At 38.0% G+C, this 17,717-nt stretch overlaps 1 protein-coding gene across 3 annotated transcripts in view; it reads left to right on the forward strand.

Annotated features, from left to right (window-relative positions):
• Nucleotides 1-17,127, forward strand: part of LOC122557281 (heat shock factor protein 1-like) — a 54,936-nt gene extending 37,809 nt beyond the window's left edge. Inside the window, exons 8-14 of one of the 3 annotated variants that reach the window (XM_087991987.1) lie at nucleotides 1,003-1,106; nucleotides 1,892-2,056; nucleotides 4,615-4,720; nucleotides 8,420-8,485; nucleotides 9,164-9,233; nucleotides 9,510-9,616; nucleotides 14,462-17,127. In XM_087991987.1, coding sequence (XP_087848113.1) covers nucleotides 1,003-1,106; nucleotides 1,892-2,056; nucleotides 4,615-4,720; nucleotides 8,420-8,485; nucleotides 9,164-9,233; nucleotides 9,510-9,616; nucleotides 14,462-14,488 — 645 coding nt within the window. In that variant the 3' untranslated portion in view covers nucleotides 14,489-17,127. Of the gene's footprint in view, nucleotides 1-1,002; nucleotides 1,107-1,891; nucleotides 2,057-4,614; nucleotides 4,721-8,419; nucleotides 8,486-9,163; nucleotides 9,234-9,509 lie in introns of all 3 variants that reach the window. The other 2 variants (XM_043704814.2, XM_043704815.2) reach the window with 2 other exon arrangements.
• Nucleotides 17,128-17,717: the final 590 nt, after the last annotated feature.

The following is a 17,717-nucleotide window of genomic DNA, read 5'->3' on the forward strand; positions in this document are numbered from 1 at the left end:
AATACTTGAATAAGCACCTGAAATTCAAGGCTATGGACCATAGGCTGGAGAGTGGGATTATTATAGATTTAGAGTAGTTTTGTCTTGGTGCGGACACGATGGGCTGAAGGACCTCTTCTATGCTGTATGTTTCTATGATTCTATAAAAGATGCCTTAATAGATACTAAAATGTTTTTCAAACTCCTCCACCTAGTGGCTGTGGCAGGTACTTCCAGGTGAGGTGCAACTTTTTTCATTCATGTACAGAATAAAGCTCATGCTGTATTTCCCCACTGACCCATCTTCATATTGTATAAAATATAATTTGATGTGATATTTTGTTCCCCTGCTCGTCACCCTTATGGCTAGTGCCATTGGCCATCAATGTCATATTTTATTTTACCGTTAAATCTGCTGATACTATGTATACCTGCAGAGGTTATTTGGCTTATCTTTTACTTGTACCACACACTGCTCTCTTCTTTCTTCTAATATGGTGACTCTAGGAGGTTGCATGCTGTAATTTGAAATTTCCTATTCTCAGAGCAGCTTCACAAAATCAAAAAAATCCTGCCTGTGGAGTGCAACAAATTTTGATTTTGTTTTACTTTCCTCTCATTAAGAGAGGGGCAGGACTTGTTGTGTGGACCTCGAAGGAGCACTGTTAACAAGTTGAAGAGGCAGGAAATTGCCAACGTAAGTTTGGGAGTGGGGGGGTGTACAGGAGAGAGGAACAGAGCAATGTGATTTCAGGATTTAGAAGGAAAGATGGATTAATAATCGGGCACGACAATGAAGAAAGTTGATACATACTTAAAATAGGCCACACTTTCTTTGCAAAAACTGGGGATATTTTTGAATCTTTGCAATTTCTCGGTGCTTTTGCTGGCTTGAATTTTAGTGCTATAGATTTATGGAATCTGAATTGTGACTGCTCTGGCCATGTAAAGTTGAGCTAATGGTGAAACCTCTTGTGAAATGCACAGAATTAAATCTTTGTCTTTTTATTTTATTTCACCAAGAAATGTGAAACCTGTGAGAAAGGCAGTGTTTATCCAGGAGGTGTTATCATCTCTGAGATCACACACCTGATTGGGAGACCCAGTCTGCCTGGCGAAGAGCAAAGGTAAGCCTTTGTGTCTGACTGAATGTTTGCTTTTTTCCCCAAATTTAATTTTAAAACTATCAACCTTCTAGGACTGACTCATGACCTGCTGTTGTCTCACAATGGCAAGTTAGCAACTTAATCTCTTGCCTTCTGTCAACTCTGCCTGGGTAAGGATTGGCCAGTAAACTACCAATTAAACTGACATTTCTGGATGTCCTTACTCCATTAACACTTCTCTTGTGCTTGCGCTTAATCAGACTATCCACTCTCCTGAAGAAGTAAGCTTAGGTGATTTACAGAGAAGAAGTTAAGCATGAACACCTAATCCATGTCTCAAATGATGTCTAAAGCTGAAGTTATTTGTAAGCAGCAGCACTCCACAAATCTGCTCTTCCTGCTAGATCTACATGAACCTTTCACTCTCCCTTACCCCAAGCTTCTTGTTGCTGCTGTGGGAATTTTAGTCCCTTGAACTAACTTTAATTAGTGATAACATTTTTAATATGATTCCTCAATAACCTTGAAAGATAACACTTGTTTTGTTGACTTTTAAATTTTTGTGTTGCAGTTACTGTCTCCCTCTGATCAATGCAATAATTGGAGAGTATTGTTTTTAATGCAAAAAAAGTTTTGAATTTTGAAACAATAATATTGAACCTCTTAATCTTATTCTAATGCAGAGTTCAAATATTGCTTCATAATTTAAGACTATCATCCCTGGTTACAAATTAATTACATTCATAGCATTGACCTGAGAATTGTTATATTTGATTGTTTATATTTGTTTCTTTCACCCTGCACAGTTTTGTGACTGGAAAGCTGAATTCTGATGAAACATTGTTCAACACAGACACAGACAATGTAGTTGCCACTTCAAGCACAGCATCCTCACCGTTTGCATCACACAATCTGTATGACGATCTCCTGGATGAAAACTGCCAAACGGCTGCTGAAGAAAGTTCTGACCAGTGAGATTCTACTTAATAGTTAATCCACAAAAGTTACAGATTATTTTTACCTTTCTGTGATGATGCAGGCCTTGGAAGGAGTGGGTTGCTCGGCTGCTTTGACCTATGACTGTGTACCTGATCAGGTACTCTAGAGGGGAGTCAGTAATTGTAGGGAGCAACTATTTGTGGAAGATATCATAAACAAGTTAAATGGTGGGTGTAAGGACAGATAAATATTCTCAAGATGCGTGTTCTAAGGGCTTCATGGTAGTTGTTGATCTAATCTATCCACTTGTCAGATCTGGTTATAGCAGTGGTACATACTGTTTGCCCAGGATTAATTATTTGTTTATGTTGCTGATTTTCTCACACATGGTCTACACTGAGGAATTTAGTAACAACAACGTGCATTTATATAGGGCATTTAACATAGCAAAATGTCCCAAGGGCAATATCAGGAAAAAAGTTTTTTGACACTTTTCCAAAACATCATAGGAGGAAGAAAGGTGCCCAAAAACTTGATCAGGGACCTTGCATTTTGTTTATGGAACATCTTAAGAGCAGGGAGGGTTAGGGAGGGAATTCTAGAGCTTAGGGCCAAGGTAGCTGAGAGCTTGGCCACCCGTGGTAGAACAGTCAAACCCAGGGATGCTTAAGAGGTCACATTGGAGGAATGTAGAGATAAGAAGACCCAATGGGTTGGGTGCAAGCTAAACAAATCGGGATAGGGGAAGCTGAAAGAGGAATGAACAACAATGTTCAGTATAAAAACTGATGTGTTGTCTGACTGGGAGCCATTAAAAGTCAGCAAGCAAAGGGGTGATGGTTGAATGAAATTTGAAGTGTGTTAAAGTACTGACAGCAGAATTATGAAATCCACAATGATTTGGCACAAGTAAGGCACAAAATATTTTTCTTTGCTCCAAGGGCTACTTTTTGATTTTCAGGGATTGCTTTTAATTTTCTGCTGCTCCTCATTCATTTCTCACTTACTCCTTTATGAGGGGGTGCATAAATGTAGTTACCTACCTTCAGTATTTATATTGACATTTTGAAGCACACAGTCACAGAGTTAGAAGAATTAATCAATAACCTCAATAATTATTGTCACTCCATTAAACTTAAAGCCACAATGTACAGAGAAAGCATTAATTTTCTGCATACTATAGTATTTAAATATAATGGGCATAAATTAGCCAGAAGTGTTTTTTTTATTAAATATAGATACACATTAGTATTCACAAAAAAAACCATCACCTGAAATTTCCTTCCAGACTAATGAAATCATGAGGAAAGTATTGCATATCTGTCTAACAAAGTCACTGCACCTCAAGTGAAGCACGGAATGTAAGATGTGATAACACATAAATGCAAATCTTTACAAAGTAAAACTGTTCAGTATTAAATTATCCAACCAATGCAATGTTCATTACAGTAGCATCTACAGATTGTTTATCTTCAAAGTGAAATAACTCCACAAACCAGTATTGCATTACCAAGTCACCCTTTAGTTACACGTGGAGAGTCCTTGCCTCTGATCCAACTTCCTCAGAGCCAGCTCTCAAAGAAAACAGAATCCCTGACACTCTTGTTTATATCTGTCAGCTAGAACTCTCAGATTGTTACTTTGGTCCAATCAGGGAACACATATTCTATGAGGTCCACCCGGCTGAGTTCGTTACAATAACTACATCAGTAGGTCCTGCACTTCTGCAGTCTTAAGCTAGAGATTCCACATTTGCTGAGAACTTAAATACCTCAGTGACTTCAAGCTTCCTGGTTCCCAGATGATGGAATATTCCATTGCTGAAAGTTTTAAAACTGTTCTCTCTCCTTTGCTCTGTCTCTCTCTTCACTTGTATTTCCTCTCTCACCTTTGCAGATCCTCCCACAGCAGCAGTTGAACTAGTGAAGATTGGAGCTAAACAATACTAGGAGATGGAAGTAGCTTTAGTTCTGGTATTCATCTATCATTGAAAGTTCAACTTTGGGTCAAATTCAACATTTAAGTTGCAAATGATAGTTCTCAGTTTAAGATGGTTATGCAGAATGGAAACTGCTGACAGTGAGCGGGGTTTGGAGTGGGGAATCAAAAACAAAAACTTAGTTCTCCCATGAGAGAAATAGAATAAATCTTTGGGGAACTCCCGAGATAACAGAGCAAGATTGGAAGCAGAAGCCATTACATTCAATCCATTCTAAGTGAAGTGTAAAACATCTTGATCACTGCTGTGACATTTCATAGACCACTGCCTACTCTCATTATCATGTTTTCTTTTTCTGTACCAGCTGTTTTTGTGGTTCTACTGAATGAGATTGCCAACTTGGGCAGACTTATTGCTGTGTATCTTAGCCCAGAGTGGTTTACGACAAAAAAAACCTGCCACAAATTTAACAATATAGGTAATGTTACTGTGATGCTGCAACCAAGAATAATGGACATTTTTTAAAATAAAAAGTTCTTGCCCCGAAGCAGAGAATCACTAATGTTTTTCTGGGCTCTGAGGATGAAGGTGATTAATGGCTGCAATTTAATAGATTGATAGCTTATACTTTATTCTTCCTTTGCTCTGTAGGAATGAAATAATTGATCATTTGGATATGATTGACAACAGTTTGGCTCAAATACATTCCTCGCTCAGCAACACACGTTTAAACACAAATTTGGATTTACTGAAAGACGTGAGTCAAAAAGTTATTTTGAAATTAATGTGATATCTAGATCTGTATTCATCCTGTTAATTGTCCGAGGATGCAATTTTTTCTGTTTCCAAAAACAAAAACCTGATATTAGCATCCAGTGGTCATTGTGAATGGAGACTTCAGCTGAGTGAGACAAAAGCTGAATGAGTATATCTGAGAACTTGGTTCAAAGTGGGAACTTGGTTCAGACAGGGAAAGAGGAGTTCTATGTACTGCAGAAAGTAAAGTGCCTGAGCAAGTAATGAGTGGAAAGGATAAAAGGCATCTTGTGATTACTCCCTGAGCCACCGGCAAAATGTCATAGAGTAAATATAGTTAAGGTGTTAAGTGAATGGCAAATTCGTGTGGGTGGAATGGGTTTCAGTTTATGGGGTACTGGCATCAGGACTGGGTTACAAGAGAGCTGTTATGGTCAGGTGGACATCACTCAAACTATGCAGGGACCAGTATTCTGGTGAATTGAATAACTAAGGCCATAGAGATGGCTTTAAACTAACTAGAGGCGGAGCATGAGGGAGTGGTGTACTGGAGAGGGGTTTACAAAGCAAGAGGATGTGGCAGCATTGGAGGGCAGCTTTTAGGATAATGAGACTGGGTCAGGAAAGGACATAGATGACCGCAAATAGTGTCAAAGTAGATAAAAATTGTAAGCAGTCAAAATTAATGTGTTTTTATTTTAGTTACATATGTACAAAATTTGGAACAAAATAATTGAGTTATCAGCACAAGTAATAGTCAATGGGTTATGATTGTTAGTCATTATGGAGACATGGTGACAAGGAGATCAAAGCTGGGGATAAACATTCAGGGATACATGACTTCTCAAAGGGACAGTCAGGAAGGAAAGGAGGTTAGGTAGCTTTATTGGTATGAGATAGAAAATATACAATGATCTTGCAACAGAAGATGTAGAATCCATATGGATGGAGATAAGAAATAACAAGGGAAGGAGACATGGTGGGAGTAATTATAAGCCCTGTAACAGTAGCTGTTCTGTAGGACTGAAAATAGTTATTGAATTGAATTAGCTTTATTGTCACATGTACTGAAATGAGTACAGTGAAAAGTTTAGTCGTCACTTACAGCACCATCTTGGGTACAGAGTACTTAGGTACAAGGCTCAGTACAGAATAGAGAAATGAAGAAAAAAAGGTACATTACAGCTATGCACAGTGACATTACATAATTACATAGTTACATTACAGCTATAGACAGTTACATTACAGCTATACACAGTGACATTACAGCTATAGACAGTATAACCGTAGATCAGCAAAACAAGAAGCAAAGTTAAAAAGACAAACATCATAATCTCTCTCCAAGGGCTGTCTACAGCAAACCAGAGCAGGGGGGCCTCCACGTGGAAATAATGAGGGCATGTAAAAAAGGCAGTATACCAGCCATGGGTGACTTTAATCTTGTAGATTGGGAAAATCAAATTGGCAGAGATAACCACAGGGAACAATTCATAGAATGTGTAAAGGACAGTTTCCTAGAATAATATGATTTGATTCAATCGGGGATTAGGTTAATGTGTGTTAATGTCAATTTGATAAAGTAATGTCAGAGTAAAAGATTCGCCAAGAAACATCAGGCATAATATGGCAGAATTTAGCATTCAGTTTGAGAGAGAAATTTTGGAAAGAAACAACTATGCTAATCTTATGCAAGGGTCACTACAGAGGAGTGAGGGCAGAATTGGCTGGAGTGGACAGGGAAAGGAGTGTAGCAGAAAAGACTGTTGAGGAATAATTGCAATAAAGAGGTTTCCCAGTAAGGAAGAAGGATTTCAGGAGAGATAAACACAGGAACAAAGAAATAGGAGTAAGCTTTTCACTCCATCAAGCCTGCCCCATCATTCATTACAATCATGGCTGATCCAACACTTCAATGCCTTTTATCCACCTCGTCCCCAAAACCCTTTATACCATTGGTTTCTGATAGACTTTTGATAACCAACCGTGGTTGCCAAGGAATTGAAGGATAAAATCAAATTGAAAGGAAAAGCATAACAGTGGCAAAGAATACTGATAACTCAGGGGATTGGGAACTTTTTCTTTAAAACCAATAAAAGGATTTTTTTTTAAACTGCTGAGGGTCGTAGAGGCTGGCTTGTTAAGTATGTTCAAGGTTGAGATAGATATCATAAGTTAGAAGGAAAAATCAAGAAATTGGTGTTGAGGATTATCAGATCAACCATGATCTCATTGAATGGCAGAGCAGACTCAATGGGCTGAATGGCCAGTTTATGCTCCTCTATCTTATGGTCCAGAAACTCTGTCCGACAACAATACAATGTAATATGAGCAGCATTCACCCTTCAGTACCATTACCTTCCAGAACAGGAACATCTGAATAAAGCTCTTCTGATGGATGATGGACAGGCCAGAACATTCCAATTCTGATTACTATCTGCTCAGTTAGATGATCTCAATGGCATCTGCACGTGGGCAGTATGATTGACAGCTGTATCTCTGATTCGATAGTGGAAACATGCATCCAGGAGTTCTGTCGCTGACCACCATCCATTTCAGTGTAGTTGGAATGTGATTATGGAAGCTTTTTTTTTATGATCAGAATCTGCTTGATCATGTGCGAAGTCAAAAACATGCCCTGAAATGGTATCAAGTGCTTGATGGCACCTGTGAAAAAAGCCTGTGATCAGTCACTTGTTTCAAGATGATTATCTTTCATTACACATTTTATTAGAATGACAGAGGAGTGAGATGTGATTTAACTTGAGAATTATGAGGTAATTTGCAAATACTTAGTAAAAATCAAGAATTATAAATTAAAATGCGGAAAACATCTAAAAGCTGGTAGCATGTGGAAAGAGATACAGAGTTACCAGTTCAGATTGATGACCTTTCATCAGAACACAGGCGTAGACATTCTGAACAAAATGGCTTTCATTGATTTAAATATATTCTACTTAAATTTTGGACTCTATTTGAAAGGCATCTGGATGGGTATATGAATAGGAAGGGTTTGGAGGGATATGGGCCGGATGCTGGCAGGTGGGACTGGATTAGGTTAGGATATCTGGTTGGCATGGACGAATTGGACCGAAGGGTCTATTTCCGTGCTGTATATCTCTATGACTCTGCTTCGTAAAGAATGTTAGAACCAACCTGTGAGAGACAAAATGCTTTGATAATTTAACAATTCTGCAACGATTCACCAAATCCTAAGAAAATTTGATTGAGGTTGGGATTGGTTTCGAAACATAAAAGAGTTATTTCTCCATTACTTAAATGTTGCCAGTCAAGCCACATGAGAGTTTTGAAACTTAAGCAAATTTTCTAATTTGTTGCGGAAAGCAGCTTTCATAACTGAGGATTTGCAAAATCTATGGACAGAATTATCATTTTGCTTTTTATTTTGTTAAATGAAGTGAAGCAAAAATCGTAACCTTCAGATACCTCAGCAAAAATGTCTTATAATGTTGTGTTCATATTTGACTGCATCTCAAAAACCCAGATCCAGGAATAAGTAGAAACATTTTAGTTTTGGATATTCTGCATCATGCATCAGATTGCCACAAACTGATGTGCACAGTACTCCGATTATGAGATCCTTCATATTGAGACAAGCGCACAAGTTAGGTAGCATTAGTGAGAGCTGATTACGTCTTTAATACACCAGGAATATCTCTGATTACTTAATATTTTTTCCTAGCTGTTCAACCCATCAACTGGAGGATTAATAACATCATATCCTGAAGTAGGACCGGATACCACCAAGGTACGTAGGCCGTAGCAATTATATATTAAGCAGCTAGTATTCCTGCCAACTAGTTCAGAGAGCTAAGAAGAATGGTTCATTATTCTGTATCAGGGATTAATGAACGTGAGCAGAGAGTTTGAAAAATTCACATCATAATCTTCAGAAAGATAAACAGCAAATGCTGGAAATGAGAGCAAATCTAACACATCTGTATAGAGAGAGAAAAACAATTAACTTAAAACTCCTTGCCCTTACTGAGAAATTTTCAGCTCCACCCTCTTGTTTCATTTCACTTACTGATGATATTCCAGCAGAGACTATTTGAGTGGAGTCCAATAGAGAGCGTTGAGCTTTTTAAAGCATATTTGAAAGTGGTAATTCTAGACGGGAAATTAGATAAATACCTCAAGACTCAGGAACTTTTGGTAAGCACTTGTTTTTTTCTGAACTAGAATGGCTTAGATTCCTAGGTGGAAATATTGGCCTTAGCCCAGGTTGTTTATCCGGCTGGGAGTGAACAGGTTGGTTAGAAACAGATTAGCTGTCTGTTATATCAAAAACGCATCAGCACTCATGCCTAGTCTCACATTGACATTATTAATAAAATTGCTGCAAATATTTGTCCTTCTTTCATTCTTGTCTCATTGGTGTGGAAGATTATAGGTTATAACTACATTTCTGGATCTGTTTTTGTAGAAGGTGAATGGGCAAAAATGCACAAGTGTACAAGAGGAACAAGATTACACAGACTTACAGACTGAACGAGGTCAGCTGCTCATGTTTATTTTGAAGTGAATCACTAACTAAATATTCTATTTAAAAAAAAAAAAATGACTTTATTTGAATTTCAGAATTTTGATAGTTGGAGTATAGTAAATGGGGAAATGCCAGTTTGATTGGGTTGGAACTTCGGGAAGTCCTTGGCTCAGTTGGTGTCAGTTGACTATATAAATATGTTCTGTGTGTCTGGTTAATAAGAGATTGCCCACCCATCTGTCTGTTTCTGTGAATTATTCTTTTCCCTTTTGCTTTCTCTTTTCAGGTGAAATTGAAAGGAGAGATTGCAACATTCTGCCTCTGTCAAAGGAGGATGTGAAGGGGGCAGATGAGACAGATATGTTGCCAACTTTGTTGGAACTGGCAGAAGAGGCCAGTGATACCTTTTTTCCCAGTGACATCTCCATTTTTGACACTGATGCTTTAAACCAAAGATCCAAGCTGATCTGCAGCTAAATGACACCTAATCGTTCACTAAGATGGGTGCAATCCATTGAAATGGACAGCAGCTATCTAGACAGTGTGTTCTTTTAGCTTGGGCTTATTAAGCATAGCATTGTAAAGCTTTCCAGCCCTTAAACAAGCAGAAGAATTTACAGCCAATAGCCTAAAAGTGACCTTGCATTTTCTTTTTTCTTTTTTGTTGCAACTTAACCTAATTAGAAAATAGACCAGAATGTACAAAGGGCAACATTGCATTAACCTAGCAGACTATCAAATTTCTGCAACACTTACTTCTCCTCCTACATACTTTAACCAACCTGTTACTAAATTCTGGCAAGGACATTGGTAACCTACAGGGTTAGTTGATGACGTATTATTTGCAGTCTAGTACAATGCTGATTCAGTGGAGCAGTGTTCAGAAATTGGAAGAGGGCAGGCACTATGTTAGATAGAAAGTTAACTTACTTAAATTGAGTGTCCTTTCCATTGATACTGCTGATTTTGAATGAATGCCAAATTGGCTGTTGTTGCTGTGCATACTTGAATGAATCATAAAATAATATCTAGTGAGTGTGAAATAGACTGCATACATTTTCCATTAAACAGCCCATCAGCATAGAAATCATTACCTATTTGATTATCCAAGTCTGAACTTCTGTTCCTGATCTAATATTTATTCAGCTTTTACTTTCTGAAAGGTTTTCATTCCTGCTTCATTTTGTCTTTATTTTCTCATATTGCATTATATTAAGGTGTCTGTGAATTCTTGTTTTTTATTAGAGGAATATGAAATGCCTTAAATATGATTTGGAACAAAAAGAGAAGCTTAAAATTCTAAAGTAAAAAGAAAATTGTTGGAACTACCCAGCAACTTCATCAACAGCAGTGTAAATAATTTTGAATGCTATTGCATCTTTACATTAGATTCCTAGCATTCATTTTTTTTACTTGATTGCAACTTCATGTGGTTAAAATAGATATAGAATTTATTACATTTGTTATCACAAATCTTACCCTTTATATTTCACTGCACATAAGTCATTTTATAACCCAGCCTGGAATTTCATCTCACTGTATTACATTCTAATTTGCACAAGTGCGTAAGGCCAAACTAAGCCCAGACAAAAAACACTGAGCTGCTAATCTTGCTGTCGTCTGGTTCTGTATTATTAAATACTTAGGCTCACCATCATTTAATGGGGAGTCCACAAAAATAAATGCAGCAATTTCTTTCTGAAAGTCTAGAAATTGTCAAGGTACAATAGGGGTATCGAGGTAGATACACCATTAAAATATTACAAATAGTTACAAAAGGTAATTAGAAATTCTAATGGGTTGCTAACTTTTGTATCTAGAGGATGACAATGCAATGGAGTAAAAGTTATGCTTCAACTAAACAAGCCCTGTTAGACCACAATACTACAAGAACTCTGGGCACCATAACTTAGGAAAGAGATACTGGCCTCAGACAGAGATTAGCTTAAATTTGACAGAATGATACCTAGCTGCCAAGGGTAAAATTACAAGGAGATGTTATAACGAGAGTCCAGATACAGTATCTTCCTGTGAGAGTGAAAGGAAAGGCTGATAGGTGTGGGGAAAGCTGGATGACTAGAGAAATTGTGGTTTTGGTTAAGAAAAAGAAGGAAGCATATGTCAAGTATAGACAGGAGAGATCAAATGAATCCTTAGAGTATAAAGGCAGGAGGAGTATACTTAAGAGGGAAATCGGGAGGGCAAAAAGGGGACATGAGATAGCTTTGGCAAATAGGGTTAAGGAGAATCCAAGAGGATTTTATAAATACATTAAGGACAAAAGGTAACTAGGGGAGAGAATAATGCCCCTCAAAGATCAGTAAGGCAGCCTATGTGTGGAGCCGCAGTAGATGGGGGAGATACTAAATGAGCATTTTGCATCACGGTACCATGGAGAAGGATATGGAAGATATAGAATATGGAAAACTAGATGGTGACAACTTGAAAAGTATCCATATTACAGAGGAGGAAGTGCTGGATGTCTTGAAATGCATAAAATTGAATAAATCCCCAGGACCTGATCAGGTGTGTCCTCGAACTCTACAGGAAGCTAGGGAGGTGATTGCTGGGCCCCTTGCTGAGATGTTTGGATCATCAATAGTCACAGGTGAGGTGCCGGAAGACTTGAGGTTGGCTAGCGTGGTGTCACTATTTAAGAAAGGTGGTAGGGAAAAGCCAGGGAACTATAGGTGAGCCTGATATCAGTGGTGAGCAAGTTGTTGGAGGGAATCCTGAAGGACAGGACTTTACATGTATTTGGAAAGGCAAGGACTGATGAGGAATAGTTAACATGGCTTTGTGCTTGGGAAATCATGTCACATGAACTTGATTGACCAGTGAGCCTATCATCAGTAGTGGTCAAGTTGTTGGAGGGATTCTGAAGGACAAAATTTGCATATATTTAGAAAGACAAGGACTGATTAGGGATAGTCAACATGGCTTTGTGCGTGCAAAGTTATGTCACACTAATTTGACTGAGTTTTTTGAAGAAGTAACAAAAAGGATTGATGACGACAGAGCGGTAGATGTGATCTGTATGGACTTCTGTAAGGCATTTGACAAGGTTCCTCATGGTCGACTCATAGCAAAGTTAAATCTCAAGGAATACAGGGAGATGGATGTAGAACTGGCTCAAAGGTAGAAGACAGAGGTTAGTGGTGGAAGGTTGTTTTTCAGACTAGATGCCTGTGACCAGTGGAGTGCCACAAGGGTCGGTGCTGGGTCTGCTACGTTTCATCATTTATATAAATGATTACAGCCAGACTTTTCAGGAGGGAAATTAGGTAATGCTCCTACACACAATGGGTGTTCTTATTTTGGAATATTACTGTATTCCTTTAATGGCACTTGATAATGAAATTTTAATAGGTAGATAGTTTGATATATTTTTGTTAACCAGAGGTACTAAGGGCCATAGCACTGTGGTGTATGTAGAGATGAGTAGGAGATCTGTGTCAATCTCATTGAATAGTAGGACAATCCCAAGGGGCGTGAATTCCTACTCCTCTGTGCTTATTACAAAATTTTCAGTTCCAGTTTATGATCTTGTATAACTTATTTGACTTTTTTTTAATACCTCTTACTTGTCAGTCTTCTCCCTCCTTCACCTGAAGATTTAAAACCTGCTTGAATAAGCTTTCATATTTGGCAGTCCACTGTTTGCAACAGAGGTCTTCGCATAGTGATCAGGAACAGAAAGCCTGGAGTATCTCTGGAATTTTATCACTACTCCCAGCTTAATTTACAATCCAAGCATTGACTGCCGGTTCTGCATGCTTGGTGTAGCTTTAGCAGCTTCTTCCTAACCAGATGGCAAATCTATTACTCAGTCGATAAGAACATGTCCAAAGAAGAACTTTTGGATGTACAGCTTGCTTTTTGGAAAGAGCAGAATGTACTGTCATGTCTAAAACAAATGATGAGGTTAAAGCATTGAAAGTTATCATGGATGGCCATGATTTTCAATAAGAGTGAGTTACAAAGATGCTGCTTCTAGTATATTAAACTCAACAACGATTTTATGCAGTTCAATAAGTGCGTAGTCATTTAAAGAGTTTTGCTGTCCAGGCAAAATTGGGTCTTCATGTGTTTTGTTACTGCTTTGCACTGTGCATTGCCAAAAAAAACCTCCTCCCAGAGAATCATTAGAGTTTGCATGTTTTCCCTGTGTCTGTGTAAGTTTCTGTTGAGTGCTCCAGTTTCCTCCCACAGTCCAAAGATGTGCAGGTTAAGTGGATTTCCCATGCTAAATTGTCCTTAGTGTCTAGGCTAGGTGAATTAGCCATGGCAAAATACAGGGTGACAGGGATGGGGTAGGGGGGTCGCATCTGGATGGGATGCTGTTTAGAGGATTTGTGCAGACTCGATGGGCCATATTTTGCACTCTAGGGATTACACAATTAGGGTTCAGATAGGGATGAGGTGTGAATGTTATGACCTTATGATGTAAATCTCTATTTATGTCTTTGAATGCATTTGTCATGTGAACAACGCCATCAGTACAGTTGGTCTTTGGAAAATTCTCCCTAAATGTTGGCATCCAAAAAGATTCATTGAAATTAGCAAACAAATTAAGTGAGGGAGGATGGGGCAAGTTCCATCTCCTTCGTTGTTCTAAACGTGGTTGAGCTAGAATGTGCCCTTGCAGCCTCACTGTTCAGCATTTTGTCTCCAGCTGTGTTTCTTGTGGCATTCACTAAAGTCTGACGGGAGATTAAAGTCAGATTCAGGACTAATGGACAGTTCTTCAACTATAGAAGACTACACACTAAGCTGCTAGAAGAACGTCTTTATTTGTTCCTAATTTGTTAAACATTGCTCTCGTGGTGCATTTTTCCAGGATGATGTACAGTCATGAACCACCTTGCACCAGCTAGCCTGCAATTTGGTATGACTAAGAGTATTAAAAAGATGGTGGGAGTCTTCCAGCTATTTCCAGACAAAGATTACATTTATTGGTTTTCTCAATTGATGATCACAGGATTCTAGCTTTGGACAGATTTGCCCATTTGTCTGGGGAAGTCCATATTAATACAGAAACATTCAGTTTAAAGTTTTAACTTCTGCCAAAGTTTAGCTCTTGAACTCCGTGAATACCTCTGGGACAAGAGGGAGAATCAGCCTGTAGATCAAACTCTATATCTTTAGGGCAGCTGTTCACTCGACCCTGTGTTATGGCTATGGAACATAGATACTGTATTTATACTACATTGAGAAATGGATTCACTTGCATTTCAGATACCTGAGACAATAAAGATCAGATGACAAGACAGGATTCCTGACACCAAAGTTTTTTTTAAAAAAACAAAAGTGCTGGTGTGCCAATCATGGATGCTTTGATTATGAAGGCACAGTGGTGATGGTCAGGTCATTTGATGTGAATGTCTGATGAACATTTCCCGAAGAAGATCTTTTTTATAGTGCAATGGCAACAGAGAAACTACCTTGTGATGAACAAAGGAGAGATTGTTTAAAATAATTCTGAAACAGCGTCAAGTGCTGTACACAAATGGGAACAAGTTGATCAAGAAAGCAAAACATGGTGAAAAAGCACCCAGGAACATATCTCCATGACTGAGGCCTGTGACATTGCTGATGCTTAAATCCCAAATGAGGAAAGTTTGCTTGAACAATTGATGTTCCCAACTTGGTGTGTCTGAGATTCATGCTGAAAATGTGTTGCTGGAAAAGCGCAGCAGGTCAGGCAGCATCCAAGGAGCAGGAGAATCGATGTTTCGGGCATGAGCCCTTCTTGCTTTATTTATAAATGCTCATTCTACAGTAGGTTTTGTGAGTCAACAAAGCATTTATCTTTTTCACTTGCAGGAACATGGGAAACTTTCCCTTCTTTAGACCAAAAAAAAAAGTCCTTCTGTTCCCTAGAAATCAAACATGAAAGTGAGACCCTCCGCTCTTTAAATGCCTGCAGGACCAATTGGCATAACAAGGTGTCCTTCTAACTTCACAGATACATCAAGGATCCTACGTTTTTCCTGTCCAGGCCCAGGATTTTAAAGAGCTATAGTTGAGCTGTTCCTATATTAATGGCACACAGTAGATTTATTATCCATAATGTAAATTGACTGCACAATGTGTAATAGATGCTCCTTATGTAGCTCAGCAATGGAATAATTTACCAACACTGCATTTAAAGATAGAAAAAGAAGATTTTGTATTTTTTTTTCAATTCCCTCTTGTTAAAATTTTAGTCCTGTCTGATTTTGTGGCTGTTGGTCAGGAGGAGCAAGAATACTTAAGGAAATAACTAGCTTAAACTGGCACCTGTCCATTGTGTTCACCTGATACAAATCCAAAGAAATATTGGCTTGAACCTGCCATTCTGAAATTCTCTTATTTGTATAAGTTCTGCTTTGTGGTGATGCCCCTAAAATGAAATTGTGACTTTACAAGTTTGCTGCTGTCCACTTTCTGCTTAGTATTTTCTAAATCTCTGATTTTAATGCATGTTCCATTGATTCCATCTCAATGTTTAGAAGTAATGGCTTCAAAGATGTTGCGTGTTTGTAAGCGCATCTGTATTGATGTCCAGTTATACTGTGACGAGTGTAGGTTATCTTGCTGATTTTGTTGTGTTCATAGAATGTCACATTTCAAAAGGTTTCAGGATTTTATTTTAATGCAGTGTTCTGACACTGACTGTTGCCCCTCTCTACTTCCCCTCCAACTGCTCCACCCATCACTGCAACCTTTCCTCTATAGTACCCAAATGCTTATTGGGAAATCTTGGCTGTGTTTCCTAAGACAGTTTGAATATATTACGTTAGGAAAAATAAAAAAATTGGAAGCTTGCTTAAAAATGTTGTCCTTCATCAAGTCCTGAACGTAGCTATAGGTGTAGCAAAAAAATTACATTAATTTGCTAGTTCAGATAATTCTTTTGCAGGAGTTCTGTTACAATTGCCTCTGGCATACAAAAGTAAAGTTAAAATATCATTTATAAAAATAAAGTATTAATAGCAATAGGATACCTTTGGCATAAAATTGTACTTCATCAAAAACCTTGACAACCATACCAAAACCTTGATAAATGGTGAATCTACTAAATTAATATTTTCTTGCAAATTGAATACCTGTCACCTGGATATCTCTGTGATCTTAAAATACTGGTAGTTGAAGACTGAGTATTATGCAGTAAACGTGCTGGTGTTTGCCTGCTGCAGTACATGGGATTGGCACTGAGAAGCTTCTGGATATTGAGACCAAAAAGTTCTATTTTCCAACTTTTGATTGGTGAAATGAGAATCTTGCGAATGTGTGACAAGAGGCAAATTTAAATGCATCAGCATGTATTAACATCTTTGTATGTCATCTTGCATCATTAAAATGCTTTTGCCATTCTCCCAATCTCCGTCTTGGTCACAAGACATTGATATCTCAGCACGTACTCCAAGCGGGCAGCAGTCAAACAGTTCTGCCCCACGTTAGCTGATTCCTGATAAGGTTCAATCCTAGGATTGTGTACAATAGCAAAACATCTTCTCTTGTGTGCTAGTTTAGTAACCAAATTCTTAACTGATAAATCTTCATACAGTATCAAAAAAGCTTCCTTTTGCTCAAGCAGTATTATGCAACATTTTGAAAGTTTATTTTGTGGTCATTTCACTAGTGCTTAAGAACTAGTTTATCTTCTGCTTACCTTTTTAGATGTAAATAGGATATTTTTTCCAGAGAGCACTTTTTTAAAAAAGAGGATGTGGTTTTGTACAGGCAAGTCTGAAAAGTAATGTTTATTGTATCAATTTTGCACACTTAATGCTGTTTATGTGCACAACACTAATAAACTAATGTGTGTACTGGACAGAATTAAATCTACGTTATCAAATGTTTGATATCATATATTTCCTACAGTGGCTGTGTATTAATAAATGTATTGTAAAACGCTAGTGGCTTTTTATGTGTGTAATTGTTTATTGTAACTCAATCAAAAATGTGGGTGTGAGGATTTTGTAACCTCTGAGCACTCCAGCAAGATGGTGCTGCAGGGTAAAAGCTCCTTATTTTCTCAGGTCAAACAAAGCATCTTGTGAAATTTCTCATTATTGCATAAAAATTTTGAAATAGCCGAAATCAAAATAGAAACCATCCTCTCCTTGCAAGATTCAAATTGAGAGCTCCCAGTCTGCCTAAAATCCTGAAGTTGCATCCATGCTAATCCATATCAGAATCATCTTTTCATTTCACAACCCAGAATTCAATGGAATGATAGAGTTACATGTGAAATTAAATAAGAAATGCTGGAACTATATCGACTTGTCAGTGTCTGTGTAAGACAAGTGTACCCAAGTCTTTTCCTATGGGATCCCACTTCAAGGTTGGAAAATTGCTGTGATGCTTCAGTAACCATTGTGAGGGGAGAAGGTTGGAGAGAGGATATATAAGGAAGGGAATGGGAAAGCTGCATTTAAGAGGGGTAAATATGGGATAGAGTGGGTTTTGAGAAGACTGCATTGGTTTCCAAAAACATGACCTTACT

Source organism: Chiloscyllium plagiosum, unplaced genomic scaffold, assembly GCF_037043375.1.
Source record: "Chiloscyllium plagiosum isolate Xiang-an unplaced genomic scaffold, Cpla_swu_hap1 HiC_scaffold_11, whole genome shotgun sequence".
In the NCBI taxonomy this organism is placed as follows: Eukaryota; Metazoa; Chordata; class Chondrichthyes; order Orectolobiformes; family Hemiscylliidae; genus Chiloscyllium; species Chiloscyllium plagiosum.